The following is a 21,261-nucleotide window of genomic DNA, read 5'->3' as shown; positions in this document are numbered from 1 at the left end:
ATTTCAGTGAAGAGCACAGTAGGGGAACAGGAAGGGATTCCACACATTCTGCAAAGATATTTGATAACACGGTGCTCTTGTTTCAATGTCTTTTTCTCTCCCTTTCTCTCGCTCTTGCTCCCAGCTCCTTGCCCTCCGGGGGTCATGACTTAGTTATGAAAAAAAAAAAACATTTTCTATCAAGTTGTATCTCGTCAAAATCAATTTATTCAGCTTTGTTCTGAGGGGGCAAAAAGTCAGTGTAAATCAAAGAGGGATTCACTTTCAAAGTCCCCATGTGCAGCACATGAGCCCTTTTGATAACGCCTTTGTTTCACCGCATCAGGTTTGTGTTTTTCTGTGTGCGGCTGGTAAATTCCCAGTGACTTTAGTCGGAGTTAGAGTTATGTGGAATAAAATGCAGGTAAATAGAAAAACACCTTCTTGGCAAAGATGTTCAAATGCTTTACATTCTGCACAAACAGTAACCCTAACACTCCAAGCCACTGTAAAAACACTTCTTAATAACTTACACCTTACCAAAGCTTTTCTCTTACCTTCCAGAATATAGTCTGTACAATGGGATTGAAATGGTACCCACACCCAGAACTGCTCCACTGCCTCAAAGGATGCGAGGTAAGGGCTCAACCTGATTTATTATTATGTTTATGTGTCTTTTCTAACCTACAATACTTTAAGTTCTTATTCCTTCCACTTTTCTTATTCTGAAACTAGACAGAGGGATGAGAAATTTGACCGAGACACTTTGCAGTGGATTAAAGTGGCCAATGTATAAAGAAGATTCCACTTACTAGATATAGCGTGAAAACAGAAAACATACTCACAGACATGCTTAGCTGAATATTTGGATTTACAATTCTAACAATACTTCTACGTAGGACTAAGATCCTTGGCTAGTTTTATTCTAGATAGATGTGGAAGCACATTTAAAAATACACTTATATTTTAACATACCAGCAAGTTATTGCCCACATTGATATTGTTTTACTCTTACGCCTCCTTGCTGAGGACAACCACCTGCAAAGGGGGCTCAGGTGGCTGTCACCAGAAGGTTGTTAGCATTTGTAAGCAAGCTTGAAATCCTGTTGCTACATGGGTATCTGGTATCAGAGTAATTGAGGTGACTGATTAACTTGCTGAAATCTGATGTAATTACTGATTTATTGCTTGTGACAATAGCCTTTATACATGCGATTATGCGATCAGATGGTAAACCCATCAGTCCTGGTGCATTCACATGTGTATACAACATGTGAAAGAATTCCACGTCATTCCATGGAAGAATGATATCATCGACTGAGTTTAGGCCAGTTGTATAATCTGATTGGTAACCCAAGTGGAGAGGGTGGGGCCAACCCAATAAATCACCTTATTGGAGTGTTTTGTGCGGTGAATAGTTTATGGTGTCCTCAGTTTGATTTACTGGTCAGTCCCACTAAGGGGCTTAAAAAGTCACATTGAATGATGAGGGAAATTGAATGTATAACATGAATCAGCAAATACATCCATAGAACTCTAGAAGGTCCCAAAATGTCTCTAGAGGAAGCCACTACTTCCAAACAAAAGGCTTCTTCTGTATTTTTTTTTTAGAATTTTAGCTATTATATAATATTGTTATTGTCTACTTGCTATCTCTTTCCGGTGTAGCCATTCATGGGAGACAACTACTGTGATTCGGTCAACAACAGAGCCTTCTGTAACTATGACGGAGGAGACTGCTGCCAATCCACTGTCAAGACCAAGAAGGTTAGTTGCATTTGTGAACCTCAGAATAAAGCTCACCCATCAGACAAAAAGATGATGTTGGATTTGGTCCTGGTCACACATAGCTTAGAATAGATCCCAACTCCCACATGTGAGCGTTGGTCCCTTTCCCTGTGCCTAACCCACTTGGGCTTGCTCACTGCTATGCATCAATTTGTCTACCTCCACTAGGTAAGTATAATGGAAAACACACCTGAATATATTGCTGATGAATGCTGTGTTTCACCTTCTTGGAACATCTCTCAACAAACTCTTCCCTCCTTTTCCTTGTGTCCAACTGACCTGAAGTTGCTGGTAGATAGATTATTATGTCCACATCCAGGAGAGTGGGAGTTTTCAGAATTCATCAATATTCAGTTTTCCTAAAAATGCAAATAATCTTTTTTTTTGGTTTTCTATGTCTGTAGGAAGTTACCCACCACCCAACATTTACAATATAACAGAGGGTTAAGATCATGACTATAAGAATATCTTTTTCGTAATAGTCAATACTTAATCCAATGTGTTGTATTTCAGCTTTAAGCTGAGTGTTACGAAAAGTTTGGTCATCCTTGTGGTAGTACTGCTCTTAATTCAGGGAGGTACTTTCTCATTCCAGCCAGCTGCTGGCAAGGGATCTTATTGGAAGTGTATTGTGGCTTGTGCGCTGCAGGATATGCTACTTTGGCCTGACCTTTCTATGAATCTGACGAGGGACTTTAGTTGTAGCCTATTCCTAGCATATCCATCCGTAGGTCTGGCTGCATTTTTATTGCAGTCTATGTGTCTCACTGGCTGTGTCAGTGTCCCTCAGGTGGAGAGACTCTTTTCCTCTTTTGGGATGAGGATGCTCCTGGTCCACTTTAGTTCAATTGAATGAATGTAATGGTTTCTTCTTAGTCATGTTTCTTTCCTGGCAAACATTGGTCCTGAAAGCACTTATTTTGTAGGTAAATCAATTATATTATATTCTGCAATTGAATGGCCAATCACACACATATTCAATAGGTTCAAGCACTTTGTACTTGCCCTTGAGAAAGAGTGCTATAACACCATGACCCAGCACATGTATAGATGCATAGCGATATGTACTATACAAACACAAAACAATAGCACTCCTCGAAAATGCATTTAATTCAATCAATCAAACCTTACAACCTGACATGTTAATTTCATTGCAAGTGGACAAAACAGATTTGAACAGGTTCAAGATCACTGAGAGTTTTACAGTTATCACTAAATTCTGTCTGGCAAAATGAGTTCTGGGAATATCATGTTTACGATTCTTAACAACTAGGCTAGTCTTAATAAATTTGATTGCACTATGCTACTTTCAGCAAGAAAGAGATCCAGAGGTCCATGATTTCTTTCAGTTTTTATTCAAAACTTGAGAATCAGTAAGCTATATTGAATCCTAAGTTTGATAGCAGCAAGGAGATTGGTGAGCTGCCCACTGGGAAATGACCTCACTCCTGAAGTGGTTTTTGCTGTTGATTGACACTATCTCATCTCTACATCTTCTGGCCCCAATCCAGTGCAGGGGCTCAGCCAGAACTTGCATAACTTCCTTCTACTGACAGATTCCAATGGGAGGATAGAGTCCATTGGATTACTACAGCAACAAGAGGTTAAGCTGGGCGAGATCAGAGTAGGGCATGGGTCTTGTTGGTGTTAGGATGTTGTACATTAAAAGGCGGTCATGGTCAGTTTAACTGAATAACTTATGTTTGGGTGTAAAGTAATACATCTATAGTTTGAAAATAACATTTGTTGATGCAAGTTTCAGTGGATATATTGCAGGCGCTTCTGGACTAGAGTTTGTATGAAGTCAGTAGATTGTCAGATCTCACCCGCCTAAAGCTTTCACTTTGTGTTCTGATCCGCCATTGTGACCCAGAAGTTATGAGAAGTGCAGACAGAGAGAGTGTGTATCGCTACAGCACTACTGCACTACTGCACTCGGCAGGTCGAAACAGATACACCAATAGTCTTACTGGCAAAGTAGCAAATACAGGCACTTTTCATCAGTGGGTCATATGCTCCATCACCATTGTTTTACCTTGACTATTTGATAGATAGGTACAGTACTTAACAGACCATAAACTAGAGGTAAATCTTACGGATAACATCTGTAATCCAAGATGAGCCTTTAAATGCAACTGAGATAGATAGATAGATAGATAGATAGATAGATAGATAGATAGATAGATAGATAGATAGATAGATAGATAGATAGATAGATATATAGATAGATAGATAGATAGATAGATAGATAGATAGATAGATAGATAGATAGATAGATAGATAGATAGATAGATAGATAGATAGATAGATAGATAGATAGATAGATAGATAGATAGATAGATAGCTGTTGTCAATCAAACAGACACACCACTCCAGTGGATTAGTCATATCAGTAGTTATTTCTCTTTTCTTTCTCCCTCTTAATTATAAAAAAGCTGCTGATGATGAAAAAAAAAGTTTCGGTTAAAAATGTGATTGCATTAGGGCTTTAATCATTGTAGAGGAATCTGGCACAGGTTTACCACTGCTGTCCAAGCCAAGGATACTACATGCCGATGGTCAATAGTAGTGTCTGTAAAACAGGTGTTACCGATTCTGTAATAACTACAGGCAAATGGAGGATCAAATTACCTACTTGATACTAACTCCTGTCACACCAGCAGTAACAGATGACTTGTAGAGCAGTTCTAATCCAACTACTGAAAAATTGCTGTTTTGCAGAGGGCTGCTACAGTAACATACAGTAAGTGGATTACCTGGGCTCAAGAACTGATACTGTCAACATGTTCTTAAAGCATTTTGCCCTGGCATTGTTTGAAGAAAGGTCTGACTGATGTTTTCCACAACTAGGTCCCCAGGAAAGTATTCAGAACGATAAAAAAAAAAAAAGATTGCTCTGAAATAACTAATAACCAATCATAATTTAATTTATCAGCTGCCAGGAGCAGGGAGCACGGAAGGTTACTGTGGGTGGGTGAGGGAAAACAAAAAGGAAACACTAAGAAATGAAGCTGATGAAAATTGATATGGGGGGACAGATAAAAGCCAGATGTTTGATAAAATCCCCTCGCGCTTGTTAGTTTGTGAGTCCATTTCGTAATGGATGCTGCTTGCCTGCAACACATGTTGCTTAATACCTCGGCTGATATAAACATACGTTATTTGCATTAAACTACAATTAACCTAAATGTCAGTTATAAATTATTTTCCAGACAACCTTCATCCTGTTGTTCAATGTCGTCCGCATTTAAATTTAATTCTCATGTATTATCGTTTTGGTACTTGCACTTAGTAAGGCATTTGGATTTAGTTGTTTATTCCTCTTGGGCAAAGCTTATCCTTATAGTCATCCCTGTTTGATCAACTCAGTCAAAACAGAAACAGAGTATTTTCCACCTGATTCTGATTTTCCTCAAACTAAACACAGGCATGGCAGTCCACCAAGGACGGAGTTGCATAAAAACCTCAAAAATGACACAATATCTGACAAAAGGAATCTGTAACTCATTTATGACAGTCTCCTCTGAGATGCTGAATCACACACTTGCTGGGTGACAAAGACAGGCAGTGTTTTACTCTTCTGTGGGAAATCAATGTTCTTTTCCAGACCTCAAGGGAAGACTTCATCCCAACTTGTTTAATTGTTCGAGAACACACATTTTGTTGCCAAACATCTTTTGTCTGTGCCTCAGTGTAGGCCTATGTCATTTGATGCCAATGATGAACCCTCTGCATTTATAACTGGTCCTGGCTCATACACAGAGACATATTATGTTGTGTTTTTAATGTGTATTTAATGGTTTAGCTCAACTGAGCAAAAATGCAGTAGATTTAGGGGTTGGATTGCATTTGTTTAATTGTTATGGTTCAAGGAGTGTCATGGAAGACCTAAAAAAAAATGTATTCGTTATCTCTTATCTGTTTACTGTATGGGTGTATTTAAAATCACACTGTCTTTTATTAGGTATTTTATATGATTGTCATTGCGAAACCTGGTGATATTCTATACGTATATTAATTCCTCTAACAATTGCTCTGTTTAGCATGACACAACTCCTTCCTCTGTGCCATATTATATGAACATAGTTATTTCAATTCAATCCCACGTACTCCACCCTAAAAATACCTGCCTGCACTCCAAAAATTTTGCTAAGCTACTGTATGTCTGACAGTCATCCCAATGCTATCCCTTAAATTCCATTTGTTTTGGTATATTAAGAAGTGAATTAGAAAGCATATATTTCTATATTTCTATTTGAAAAAAGGATTTTAAATTTTATGTTGGAACCATTTCCCCCTCTCATTCACTCTTTCAGTCTTTCTCCATTCACTTTCAAATAGTCATTCACATTTTTTTTTTACTCACATTCTCTCATACCCACATACAAGCACGCACGCGCGCACACACACACACACACACACACACACACACACACACACACACACACGCACACGCGCACACACGCACACACGCACACAGCACACACACACACACACACACAGCACATGAAAAGCCAGCCACCAGTTGGTCTGGTGACTAATCCAACTCAGTGTTGTTGTCCCTAGTGTGTTGTGACACAGCAAATGAGAACAATGATATAACCCCTTTCATACAACCGCACACACACACACACACACACACACACACACACACACACACACACACACACACACACACACACACACACACAGACATACCCCTTTTATTTGTTCGCCTGCGCAAACATCTACTATTACCCTCTGATCTTTGGTAAGGAGATGAAGGGGAAAACTTGTTTACTCTGTGACCTAAAACCAAATGTTCATACCACTATATCTTCAGTCCACTGATGGGGGAGATACAACGCACTGGTGAAAACATCTGCTCCCTCCTCCTCTGCAGAAGATGCTGAAGTGACTTCTCTACAGCAGCTGCATGATTGTTTATTATTATGTTTCCCGGCATCAAACGCCATGCCTGTCAAATCTGAAATGATTCAACGGTTCAATATGAAAAATCTGAATTTTTGGAACACCATAAAATGTCTTCCAGATACAACAATTGGGCAATTTCTGCTCTTTCAAAACAAGCTTGGATCCTATTGTAGGTTTGACGTTATTAGCAATTATTAATCACCTCTTATGTTTTCTCGTAAAACGTAGTTTCATCCTGATAAGAGCTGACTTACAGGGGGTAGAATAAAGAAAAATAATAGTTTTGTGGAAAGCAATGGAACTCAGCTGCTCACTTACTTTCACTCCCTTTTCCCAGCATATGCTTCCCTCGTCTTTTATTTTGGTGGAGATTTGTGTATTAAGGAGTTCTGGATGACTTGCTGTGTATTATTCCACCCCAGAAGCTTTGAAGGTGCAAGGACTGGCTGCACGTAAGGTCACCACAGGATCTCCCCTTAATAGTTGCAAGCTGCTGGCTGGATTTGGAGAGGCAGGGAGGAGAGGAGGCAAGGGTTTTTGGAGTATGCCTTTTTTGAGGGTTGCCTGCGCAAGACCACCTTTTGTAGGTCCCCCCCACCTCCCCACGCCCCCTACTTTGGAAGGAATTCCTTTCTTGGATGCTGGAAGCTGTACTCAGAGGGCACCGATTATATAGTTTTCGGCTTCGCCAACTTTTTGTAAATGTGCTTAAAGGTTTTTTTCTGTCTGCGTTGGTGGTGGTGGTAAGTGCTGAGATTCCTCCCAGTCCCTCAACCCTGCTTGTAACCCTCAGTCTGGCACAAGTATGCACACTACATGACTCGGTATATGTGTCACGATTGATGTTTATGTCTAAGCTGATGGTTCGTGAATGCCACCTTGGCAGCACCTGACCACTTAACCTCTCTGTCTCTGTTGATCATTCACATAGTAGACAAAACCCTTTCAAAATAACAAGTGTAATTTACTTCTTTTACTTTTTTTTTTTTTGGCTGATATCAGATTTACATTTAAAGTATTACTTTATGAGACAAACAGAACACATTTCTAAAGCGCCATCTTCTGAAGATTTTTTAGATTTAGATGATGGTATGATGTTTATCAGTTTCCTCTCATTAACATGTTCTATATCAAATATTCACAGAAGTAGATGCCACAAACACACGCAATCAACAGGTCTCTCTTTTTTTTAAATACCTGGTGGTTAGCTTGACTTTATTTCTCATTGCCAATGCTCCACTAGAGCAGTTAAAGGGGACACAGATAGGAGCAGGTACCCACATTGCTTTATTACCTTTTGTCTTATGGCAAATGGTATAAATAAGCATCCGCATATTATAGCTTAAGTTGTTTTTTCAAATGTCACACTGACAGTTTATTTTGACTGTTGCTGTACACCATGAACAAGCAATAGTGCTGCAACTGTCGTTTCCCCCCCTTACTCTTGTGAACAGAGATGATTACATTTGAGATGGCTATGCATATATTAATGTATCTATTTACAAAAAGACAAGTTGCACTGTATTCCCTAAAACATTTCTCAATATACTTTGAAGATCAACAAAAATGTTGCTAGTTAAAATTCACTCTAATGACACCTGTAATTTGCTAATGAGAAGCTGTGTTTTATATCCCTGAGATCAGCCAGTTCCTCTCCCCAGGATCCCCCCCCCCCCCCCAGGCTGACACGCACAGACTGCACACGCAGAAATGAGAGGGAACTCTGTGTTATTTTGACCTGTTCTTGAGATGGTAGGATGGGGCTCTGACAAGATCTGCGTTCTTCAGAAAGGGCTTTCATGTTGCTGTTAGTGGGTGTCCTTCCCCAGCCTTCCTCCAGCCCTGGGACATGGGGCAGAATGAGGGCCCCCAGGCCCACAAGGCCACGCCAGTCTCATTTCCCAGCCACTCAGAGAGAACCTCAAGTCAGGGCCAGATGTGGCAGCTGGCCCAGCCACCCTGCAGGTCAAGGTCAAAGGAAACCATGTCAAATTTGCCACCCACCATCATTTTCAAGATAGAGATAAACAGAGGTGGCCTTGGAGGGGAAGTAAGGTGTAGAAGGGAAGTGGGTGGAGACGTGGGGGTGGTATGCTGCATGAGAGAGGAGGAATAAAGCAAAGGGACAGTGAAGGAAGAGAATCTAAAGTAGACAAGGTGAAAGTGTTCAACTAATAGATTGGTGTTATTCAAACTTAAAGGTAGGAGCGAGGAGCACTGGGTTCTTGGCTTCAATTTACTCATGCGGTTTGACAGCTGTTTCTGAAGTGTGTCGGGTCCTGGGCTTGTAAAGTGCTCACATGCACAGGCCTCATTTTCTCAGAGGAGTCCGGGCACTGCTCACCTGGCTCTCACATTAAGAACACCGCACATACAACTTATTTTACACCCCATTTCAAAGGGTAGACTTCATCACTGCCCCCTGTCCTGATTAGCATGGAACCCCCATGTCATTCCATAATAATCTACAACTCACTCAATCTCACAAACTGAGAGTTCCAAACCTGTCATATCTACAGCCGACAATGTTTAACATTTGAACTTTGCTCTGATGCTAGACAAACTCCATGACAGGCTTTTGAGAAAAAAACATCCTCCTCTTCTTCTAATTTTTGATTCAATTTCTATCACTGGTCGTTTTATTTTCTGAGCTGAGGAACTTGTCAAACGGTGGTCAGGATCTTAGTGGGAAATGGGAATGAGCAATGAGGATTCCATTATTATCGGGCTCAATTTTGACTAACTTCCTTAATCAGTCTCCCGGGAAGTGAGTCAGCTTCAAAGTCCCAAACTTTGACATTGATGGTAGGCAATATAATGGACACTATTGTCCCCATCCTTTAAGGGATGGGAAATTCTAATTTATTTCTCACTCTTTGCTAATGCATTTAATAATTACCTGACCAACCCTCCAAGACAGTATTAGCTCATGATGCAATTTCTTTGATGGCTTTACAGTTGTAGTCTGTGTAATTATACAGCAGCTACTCCATATTCAGATAATAGCGCCGTAAACCTTCCCCCTGGAACCAACGCCTCCCTTAGCAGCCAGACAGCTTTCCCTAATAGCATTGAACTGATAGCTGTCTTTGGCATGGGGCTTGCTGTCAGCTAAGGATATGTGTTGGTCAGGGTGGCCAGCATTGTTGTAACATTTACATTGTGTACAGAAATCCATTGTACAAAAAAGGTAATACCACTCAACCCTAACAAGAAAAAGCTACAGCGGCCCATCCCCCCACATATTGATCTGATAAGCCACCAGGACACAAATGCAGACATGCCCTTGGTCTGCTGCCTGTCTTGACTTGGACCACATGTGTTCCTTGTTTGGCCTGGAGAAGGGGGACACATTTTGTGTACCCAAACAGCTGAAACAGGCCCCCCGAGAGGCAAGCAAACAAGGCAGCAGCAGCTGGTGCTAGTGACGCATTGCCAACGTTACCCAGTGACGTCAAACGCCAGGGGCAATGGCTACTGATCTTCCGGTTCTATTTTCCCATGTATTTCACTTTGACATCAGACTATCCAGTGAAATAGGGATATCAATCTCTGATATATTCTGAGACTGATATATTGTTGGTCTTCTATGAACACCAAAGGAACCAAAGCTTTTCCTTTTAGGACTTCAAGTAGAATTAAAGTGTTAATGAAAAATATATATATATTCTTTTTACATACGGCAGGAATTGCCACTTTTCATTGACTTGCAGGTGTTTTGTCATCCTAACTTAACAGCATAGAACTACAATACCAACAACACTATGGAGGTTTCAGCGCTTCAACACTTCAGCTCTGAGTTTAGGTACACGTTGTACACAGAGTGTGTACCCATTACTAAATGGCCTAATGAGAACCACACCAGTTTAATTTCAAACCTGTTTGAGATTTGCAAGGTCTACATCAAGTATGAGGAAGAGGAGAAAGAGAGTGAGCGAACTTGTGCATGTGTGTGTGTGTCTGGGCACCTCTGAGAAAGACATATGTACATGCCCACTGGAAATGTTACATAATAAGAGATAAAGTTATACGATCTAGATAGAATATGAGTGATATTAGAAGATCACAAGGCAGCTTGTTCCATTGAGACAACTTATTGAGCAGTTTGCCTCTTGTATTATATGCCTCTTACCGTGTTATTTTTTGCATGTCTGTAATTGTTATCCACCCTCTTCAGCACTCTTCAAATGTTGGCACCATTACACCACATGGGAAGAATATCAAACTCTATGAGACTGTCCAATCCGAAGAAAAACGGCAAAATCACAAATTTTTGCAAAATGACATAGGGGAGAACGGGGTAATCTGAGCCACTTTTTACATTTGCTCCCCTCTAAGCGAGCTAAAATGATTTATCACTCAAATTTACACATTTCCCATTAATTCAGGATGTGTCCTAGAAATGGGCATTAGCAGAATTTTTTCAAGAAAAAGGGCAGTGAAAATATGATTGTTTTAAAAAAAGTTGTCATGTGGCTCACTTTACCCCAGCTGTGGGGTAAGCTGAGACAGACCAGAAAATTCAAGGGGGTAAACTGATCCACTTTTTCCACTCTGAAACTACTATAACAACACATATTGTAACAGTAAGAATCCTGAAAGCTAGCCACACATTCCAGAACTAATGTCGGACTAGTAAAAGAATGATGGGGTTTGGTCAATTAAGCAAAGCAAATTTCTTGAAAGTAACTGAACAAAATTAAATACAACATATTATAATTCAAAAGGTTTTAATAAGATTCAAATGAAAGATAGAACCAGTTAGATTAGAACACAGTCTGGGGGTCAGAACACAGGACCCTTAGAGCCAGCTTGTGTCTGGGGGTCAACGCATAGGAAAATCAGAACCAGTGAGAAGAGCCTGGGACTCAGAACACAGGAGAAGACCAAACTGGATTATAACATCAGCCTGTCATACTCTACACCTAGGCCTACTCTACATTCCAGCCCTGAAGGTTACAGGGAAAGATGAGAAGATGCTCTTTCCGTGTGGTTGCCCCAGGTCGTCTTCCTGGTGTATTTCCTTGGCATGATGGCTTTTCTACAATATGTATGACATTAAAATAAAACATGTTATGTAATATTACATGCAGATATGTTTAAGACTAAACTTAACTTGTGCCTCATGGTGGGGGAAAGTGAGACAGTGGCTCACTTTCCCCCACAGCATTTGGCTCACTTTCCCCCACCACCACAATTTGAGAAAAACTACCTCTCTTAGCATTTCAGGCTAATCTTTGGCTAATATCATCACATGGTTTTTATATGTTGGTAGTTCATCAACACGTATGATATAAGTTTTTCTACGTGAATACATTTGCTTTGGCACAACAGTTGATTAGTTGACAGTAAGAAAATTTACTTTTACATGCAAAATACCCATTTTGGTGAAAAAAACATGCTTACCACAGCACTATGAGGTCCTCTCTTTCAGGGCCATGGGGAAATGAGAGGGGCTTGAAAACATATATCTCACATGACCACAAATGTTTTCCGTTGCCTAGATACAGGGGGTGGCTCACATTACCCGATGCCTCAGATTCCCCCGTTCTCCCCTATTTGTATGTTCATGTGACAAAGGCCTCTAGAGCTGTAGTAAATACGACGGAAGGAAAGGATGATGTCAAGTGATGCTATTATAAAGTAACATAATCCACACAGTTGAAAAGTTTGGGTGGATAAATGGTTCAACAAAACATTGAACTTTAAAAAAGGATGACAGTTGTTGACATTTTTTTGAATTCATGACCATGGCCTTAAGCATTTGGTTATTATTATAACCATGGCCACACAGTTGCCCTAACATTTTTATTTTACCCAAAGCATGATCTTTCCTTAACCCTTACCAAGTTGTTTTTTCTACTTGAATCCAGCCAAACCTTAACCATAGAGCTGGAAAAATCAGAATTCAGTTTTTGTTTTGAAACGTTGTCCTGTAAGTGGCCAGATCACAAAAATCCCCTCGGGGGGGAATGGACTAACAACACATTTTTTTTAAATACATTTCCCTGGAACTAACCTTGGCAAATTTGGTGTTTTTGTAAACCTGGTATCTTAACTGGAATTTGAAATGATTGCTGTGGTTTTGAGCCAGTGAGGCATGGGGGTTGTATGGTTACAGGCTATTAGACTTTCTGAGTGTGAATGTGACTGTTTTTTTCTCTGTCCCACCCAGGTGATTCCATTCCCCATGTCCTGTGACATACGGGATGAGTGCTCCTGTCGGGATCCCAACGCTATAGAGAACAGAAGGGATGAGCATGTCCATTCCCTGGGGTGACAGGTTTGAGAAGGGACGGCCTCTGTTCAACGTCCTAGGACCTTTGCTCCAACACAGCCAGAGTGGCCGAGGCAGACCCCCCCTCCTCCTTCCTCCCTCCTCCCTCCTCCCTCCTCCCTCCTCCCTCCTCCCTCCTCCATCCTCCTTCTCGGCCTCCAATTTCCTGCACATGCTGCTTTAACAGGCATACCTCTCCATCCATACTGCAACCACCCAACCAACCAGCTGAAATGGCTCCGCCCTCCTCATCACAGAAAGAAATAGAATAGAGGCTGGGATTCATGAGAACTCCCAACAGGAAACTTCATTGCTCAGCTTAAAAAGGAAAGTAACCCCTGCAATATCGTCATTTAAAAAAAGAAAAACATATATAGCAAGGAGAAAAAAAAATACATGAAAAAGACTTTTCTTTTTGAAAGATTAAGAAAACAAATCTACAAAAAAACAAAACAAAAAAAAAGAAACAAAAACATAACCAAGCCTAGGTAGCATGCCTTTTTTTTCGGTTTTGTGCTGGCTTCAATGTCTATTTTAGTGACCTTGCTCTACAATCACAGGATTGAACCAAAGCTAAATCAAATTGTGCAAGTTGGGGGGGGGGGTTTGTTGATGTTGGCTTTGTTTTTGGAAATATGAAGGAAATCTAAAAAATAATCCTCAGCCAGTTTAAAGGCATGTTCAACACTTTTTTGAGCAGCTAGACGTTTGTGCTTGTATCATTCCTGGTTTAAAAATGGTCAGACAGTCAGTACCTCTATCTCCTTTTCAGTAAAGTGTGTTTCTTCATATAGGCACATCAGGGGCTATAAAGGCTAGTCCTAGCTTGGGTGGGGAATAAGACAGCCATAATGTTAAATGTCACGTTTTCCACAGATTCAAGACAAAAGCCAAAATAAAATGCACAAACACATACAAAAAATGACAGCTCATTGTTGACCAACCACAGACACAATTTCCTAAGAAGATTTTATACGTTGAGAGAAATCCTGAATACGTAATTAAATCATTTTAGCATGGCTTCTGCTACTGTGATTGCTGCTACTTGCCATCTTCTAATCATAATCTCGCTTTGCTGCTTACAGTACCTCTTTATAGCATTCATTTGTGCTTGCATGTTAGTCCACTATACTTTTAGAGACTACACGTTGACAACACACCTGAAATGCACTAAGACAAAAAAGAAGAAAACAGAACCTCACTGTCATTACCATTTAACCAAAATGCCCAAGGAAAGATACAACATACATTGACCACGACTTAAAGAATGTCATCAATAACACCTCACTTAGGGTTGGGGTGATTTTAGTTTTCAGTTTTTAACTGCTCCCTCATGGCGCTTAAAAACTTACCTGTTACCTCGAGCGCTAATTCAAAAAGTTTTAACTGAAAAGTAGAATGATCCCAGTCCTGTTCTGAATGTAGTCAATGCTTGTCATAGCACAGTCACAGAATAAAAGAGTACAGAATTAAGAACCTGGGCCATGGCTTTAAGTGAGAATGAGTACAGGTGGAGGGAGACCACATTTGACACAGACACACAGACACACACAGACACACACACTCACACACACACACACACACACACACACACACACACACACACACACACACACACACACACACACACACACACACACAAACAAACACACAAATGATTGCCTACACACATATCTCTTATTCTCTCCAATGCCAGTAGCATTTGACTACCAGCTCTTGCTCTGCAGGCTCTCTACAATGTTGTACACAGTAAAAAAAACATTTGGATGTCAACACAGCATTTGCACTCACAATATGAGCAAAGGTCCATAAGATTCTGCTCTGGGTCTAGTGGTTAAGCAATTGATTTAATCGTTACGTTTGTCTCTGCAGTAAAAAAGTGCACTTGGTTGTTCTGAACAGCACTTTTCAGTATTGTGAACTCGGGTGTCCATGCCCACCAATTAACTCCCATGGCTGCTAGAATCGCTGTTTCATTCATGTTTCATTACCGTTCATTCCAGACAAATACATACTTAGTTTTTCTCATGCACATTTAATAATGAAGGCTGCTTGGCATGTTGGCCCAAACTCTGCTGCTCTCTTTTGGCTGCAACCATAGTCGTTACAATCAGCATGATTATGACTTTTCATTCCATTTTGGGCCAATGGCAAAGTCCCTCTGACTCATAATAGGCTGCTAAAGAATTCCTGACCATTCTTATGAAACTGTACACAACAAGCCCGCACAAGTGGCAATGTAAGACCAATTTTCATGCCATTTTAAAACCAATGTTAGTGAAGTACTAAGACACAACTTGCAGAGAAAGTGAGAAGGTATTATTTTTCACCAAATACAAAAGAAGAAAAACTCTAAAATATCATGTAAATATTACTATATGTTGATGGACAATGTTTTTATTTTTTTTGGTTTTGGTTTTCATGCATTTCATTTTTTACAAAATGTCATATTTAATCAGTGTTTTTATTATTGACCTCAGTTACTGCACTTTTTAGTTTCCATGTAAGGAGAAAAAAGTATATCTTTAAAAAATGTTTAGAAGCTGCTATTGTCAGAATGATGATCTGAAACAAACTGTATGATATCCGGTCGTTTGACCCCCTGTGTTGCTATTCGCTTTCCTTTCATTTGTATTATTTTCATCTGGCCGTAGATACTCCTCTCCAACCTAAACTGGCTTTGCATTGAATATTATCGATGAGGTAGAAAGGTATTGTCATTATCACCCATGTATCCATCCATCCGTCATCCATACAGGCCCCAACTCTCCCTAAAAAAAATAGGGTTCCCAACAACATCAACACATTATGTTTAGAAATGCATGGTCACAGTAGACTGCAAATGTGTTTCCCTTTTCTTTTGCCCTAGCGTGTGTGTAATATATCATCTTAGGATAAAGGTGTATACTTTGGATGAGAAACCGAGATGTCAAATGGGAAGGAAAGGTGTAATTCCCATTAAAAGGGACTCTAGAGAGACTTAGTAACTTTTATGAAATATGAAACTTTGTAAGGACCCTGTAAAGGCTAAAGAAAAGATTGCATTTAACACTTTATATTTAAAATATATAGCCCTGGTAAAAAAAAAAAAAAGACTTGTATTATGTTCTTATTATCCAATGATATGTAATGGTAGTACTCCAGATACTGCTGCTTTACATATTCTTGTTACCAGTGGGGAGAGGTTGATCAGCAATCACTACACAATCACTATATCTGCCATTGAGGTCACTGGAAAGCCGTTCTAGCCCCCAGAATGGACAAATTAAAAATCGTTCATCGGACCTTTCCCTTCACTCGTTTAAACTGGAACTAGAAACTAACTTATAAATGTCCTCCTCAACAATTTCTTGTGTCATCAGTCAATGTCTGAAGAAAGGCTACAGAGCGTGACTGTATGTTTACTTGAAAACAAATATATTGGTAATATTGAAGAAGGTACCCATATGCCATAGCTAACAAAGATATTCATTAAAAGAAGTGTAAGATTACGCATTGGATGAGGACATCACCTCTCTACTATCCATCACAGGATCCCTTGCTGTACCTCATGCCTGTAATGTTTGCTGCTTCTATATTTTTGGTATTTTAGTGACATTTTTGCGTCTCATAACAATGGTGTAAATAGTAGAACTATTTATTGAGAGTGTTATACTTTTTTAAGTTATATTTAATGTCCATGTAAGTTATTTTTTACATTGTTCACATAACCGAAAACATAATTGGTTGTGAGTCAAAACTGTCATTTTTGTTTATTTTCATCACAATCCGTTGTGATCATTGCTGTCAAAACATTGGTCGGACATTCAGTACATGTCTTCTTTACATGTCAGACCCACAACCACACACAAACCAGTCTCGTTGGTCATTAAGTATAGATGGACACTGCTTACATCCAATGAGCATTCACCACAAATGTTACTGAGTGCAGTGTATCTTCTTTTCCTTTAAAAACCAGAATGTAAAGTTGATTCTCTTTCTTTCATTTATTTTAAATGCACAGTTTAGCCATATGTACAAGGAGTTGTGAAAAAGAGAACCAAGTATATAATGGTCAAGTACATATACATCCATAATATAGACAATTCTGTTTTGAAAGACCAGTTTAAGGCACAGAGATTATATGTATACAGCCCAGCTGAGGGTATAGGAGAAAATGGGCAAGTGGCAAAAAAATGAAGGAAAATAAGGACTGGAGGTCAGAAGGCAGCCAATGGAGAGACCCAGATAGAGTGCTCTTGGATATGGGGGGGAAAAGTAGAAGGTGGGCAAGAGGAGAGGTAGGGATGGGTGGGCTGCTTTTCCTGGCCTGTCTCGCTATTTGTCCAGGTGTGAAAATGTGTACTCACAGAGGCTGCCCCTGGGCCAGGGGTAGCCAGCTCTGACTGGCAACAAGCCGGGGGCCAATGAGTCAGAGTTTCTCCTAGGGGTGGCAGCCATGCCTCTCTGGGACTCCCAGCACCCCCTCCCTACCTCCCCACTCCTCCACACACTGCCTCATCTGTCACTGTCAGGTATGCCGGTGCGGGGCTGCCAGGGTCAAGCTGGTCCTGTGAAAATGAGAGAGGATGTTTGCCCAGCTTACAGAGCCTTTTGAAGTCAGGCTGAAGGAACACAGTTCTTCTCACCTAGAGCCTATGCATGATACAATTTGTATAGCGGGCTTTTCTGATATAGGCTTTGATACCTCTCCACATTTTCCACCAAAGCCACTCCTTTGTTTCAAACATAACACCTGGTTGTTGTATTGCTTGTCTAAAAATGGCAGACACTTTGTAGTGTCTAACTCGTTCTAAAGCGATGGGGGAGTGTAAGAAAGAGTGTCTGAAGCCCTGATATTTTTGCTCAGATCACTGTGGAGAAAAATACTGATGTGCCATCTTGTTGTAAGACATTTTTTTCTGTGTGTGTGTATTGTAACACATGAAGTACCTCTCACAGGCCTCTGGTTATGAAATGGTCCACTTATGTCTGTTTCCTAATCCCTCAATAAATAAAAAATAATGAATTGTTCCTTTTTTTCTAAGTGGGAAGTACAAAAATTGTATTTACATATTATATGGATATCTAGTGGTATTACTGCGATGTTTCGTACCCGATTGCTCAACAAATATATTTTAAGATGTAAATAATAATATTATATGATGATTGTATTTGCAAACCATGTACTAACTGTTTGGGAGTAGCCCTTGGATTGATTTTTATCATACCTATCATACAAAGAGATGAACCGTGAATATGTTGTGCATTGTGTCAAAGTATCACCTGCAAGAAAGAAAAGAAAAAGAAGACCCTATGATGCTTTACCACACCACTCACTGTCAGCATTTATTTGTTCATAATGGCTTAGTACAAGCACTGTTGTCAGTTGTCTAAACCATTGAATTTATCCATTGAGTCAGAAATTATTTATTTGTTGTCCAGATGAATAAAACCATAATCGCCATTTCTGGGTCTCACTAGTCTGTTGAAATGGATCATTATAATCAAACTTGACTGATATATATGTTTTTTATTTTCATGCATTGACTTTCATTTCAAATTTGTCTCGGTTGAATGGCACCCACCAACAGCTTTCATTTTCTCCTCACTCATACTGTATGTTGAGTCTTATCCCAATGCCTTTGTGTTTGCTGAGAAACTCACCAACACTGTAAAGGTAGCCATCAGACACAGTAGTCCCTCCCTCCCTCTGATGGCATCCTCTCTCTTTGGTTCTTACACAGTATGCACTTTTTCAGGCACATATACAACAGATTGGACTTTTATGTTTCCGTTGATGTTTCTCTCTGTTTTTCACAGTTGCAATTATATATATTTTTGGTGCTATGGTACATGGCTAAAACATGTCTGATCTGTACTATATTTTCATAAGGAAGAGTCATAAAGATGAGTATCATGTTCATTTTGCTGTCATTTATTGTGTAGAAATAAAACACTGGTTAAAGTGAACATCAGCTGGATGAGTGTGGTCAGTTCTTTGAAAGTTCAGATTCTTTTTTGAGTATTTCCTGAAAATATTCTGACAAAGTATGTCTGGGTTCATTTTGGAACCCGCTATATACGGTGTTGCTATGAACTCTTCTGGAAGGCAATAAGGTACCAAAAATGGGGGGTCGTTTTAAAAAAAGGAACTCATTCTTTAAGCCTCCATTGATACATTGGCATCAAAATTTGAGTTCTGTTCCTGGCACACTAGTGACGTTAATGGCCTAATTTGTGAGAATGAACATCAAGCTACTGATTTTTAAAGTGCAGTTAATGTTGCATGACTGGAATGAAACTGGATCCGAGCTTAAAGGAATAGTTTGCTGAAGGATATGGAAAAAGAAAATGCTTCCCAGCAGCTCACATGCAGAGAGGCATAGCCACCTTCAGTTAATGATATAAATTAGAGTAATTCATTGGGGATAGCTGTCTGCTAGTTCAGTGACTGATTTCCTCCCCCTTTTCAGCTCAATGTAAATATTTTTCACTCGGATCATGTGGTAAATTGGTTAAAGCCTGGGAAATAACCGCATTGCACCGCATTTCTACAATTGCTAAGTTCAAATCTGATTACAGTTATTTTCATCTGACTCTCATTTCACAATTTTGCCATCAAGCTCATTTATTCTGATGCAGATTATTGTGGTGATATTTTGCAACTTCAATGAAGTGGTATGTACCCATAGGGCTTTTCTCGATTGAGGTCTGGGTTAGTTCAGGCGGGAGACATGAGTCATGTGCATCAGCTGATCAAAACCAAGTCAGATTAGGTTTGACCTCCTAACAACACAAATCATTGGAGTCAATACCGCATTATTCACTATCTACTAGACGTTGGTGTTGATAGCCTCAGCTGCTATTCCACAATTCAGTAATCAAATTCAAATACTCAAAAGGTCTCAGGAACCAATGTTACACTGAAATTATTGAACCAAAAAGCTCTCAACACATTGATATTAAACATATACCTACGCGTAATCTTCTGATTATGCATGACTTCTGGCTCTGTGAGGCAGTACTTAAAGGCCTACTTCACCGGTTGGAATATGAAGGTGTATTTAACTCGTAGATCCTATTTAGTATAAATGTGCAAACAAAATTGAAATCGGATCATCTTAGCCTGAGAAAAGGCAGAAAGAGTGTTTTATGGTCTCACTGTCTAACCCTACAGTTTCCTTACTGTGACATCACAGTATGGGTCAGGAATAACAGGACAGCTGGGCCAAGGGAAGACTAAGGGAAGACTGAGGGAAGAAAAACCTCATTCATTGTATTATAATAGTTATTTTATAATGATAGAACGCTGGTTCCGTATGGGTGAAGTATTCCTTTAAGCACAATTGGGCTTTGACTTAAATGCTAACATCAGGATTCTGTTCCCAATGACATAGCTTATATGCAGATATTGAGAAATAAAATGGATGTTTACCCTTGTCACCATATTTGATTAGTGTGTTAGCATGCTAACATACTATGATTAGCAAACAATGAGCAAACAAAAAATACACCCGACGCTAAGGGCAATGCTATTGGTTTTGCTTGTTTTTGGTCATGAACCAAAGTTCTATCCAATGTATTGGATATACCAATGGATATTTCAGTGAAAATTAAATATGTTAACCGCATGTTAGTGCTCAATGAAAAAGGGATCACCAAAAATATGCAGCTTCTTTGTCCGTACAAAATGTATTGGCAATCCACCCTCAGATTTTGAGATGTTTCAGTCCAACAAAGTGGTGGATCTACTGGCAGACCGACCAACATTGGCATCCCTGGAATTTATAAGTTAAGTTACGCCCCCCTCAAGTATATAATAAGAGTGACATGTTGCAATATTTTGAAAGATTCTGTCAAGCATCATTAACTGTGGATGTGTTACCAGAAGGTCTATGTAGAATCACAAGAATTCGAGTTACTCTATAATTTTTTATGAAAAGTGAATGTGTGCTGGAGTTAACAGATCATTATTACAATTGCTTTTGGATGTGGGTGTTCCAACATGTGTTAACAATTGCTGGAACACCCACAAATTGTGAGCTCCATCGGAAGGGATTAGAAAGCAGAGATTCATACTAACAGAAGACATTTTTATTCAAATGAATCAGTAGTCTACGATGGGACACCTTATAGCAAAAGATGAGTCTATAGTGATATGTTGTCAGAAAGAAGTCCTGAATCTACAAGGATCCTTGACCGATAAACCAAATTGAAAGAAATCCTTATGTTGATGATGAATAAACATCACATTTTCATTACAAGTAACACTTAATTGATGCTGATTCATTCAGTATCTAGAAGCGTGAACACTGAATCTG

At 39.6% G+C, this 21,261-nt stretch overlaps 1 protein-coding gene across 2 annotated transcripts in view; it reads left to right on the top strand.

Annotated features, from left to right (window-relative positions):
- Positions 1 to 18,865, top strand: part of pappaa (pregnancy-associated plasma protein A, pappalysin 1a) — a 92,601-nt gene extending 73,736 nt beyond the window's left edge. The window contains exons 20-22 of one of the 2 annotated variants that reach the window (XM_080046872.1): positions 544 to 615; positions 1,648 to 1,746; positions 12,857 to 18,865. In XM_080046872.1, coding sequence (XP_079902998.1) covers positions 544 to 615; positions 1,648 to 1,746; positions 12,857 to 12,961 — 276 coding nt within the window. In that variant the 3' untranslated portion in view covers positions 12,962 to 18,865. Of the gene's footprint in view, positions 1 to 543; positions 616 to 1,647; positions 1,747 to 12,856 lie in introns of those variants that run through there. The other variant, XR_013845336.1, reaches the window with a different exon arrangement.
- The last annotated feature ends 2,396 nt before the right edge of the window (positions 18,866 to 21,261 follow it).

This window comes from Ammodytes marinus (assembly GCF_949987685.1).
Source record: "Ammodytes marinus genome assembly, chromosome: 18".
Lineage (NCBI taxonomy): Eukaryota > Metazoa > Chordata > Actinopteri > Uranoscopiformes > Ammodytidae > Ammodytes > Ammodytes marinus.
Note: the sequence above shows the minus strand (reverse complement) of the source record. Positions and strands in the feature narration are given on the sequence as shown.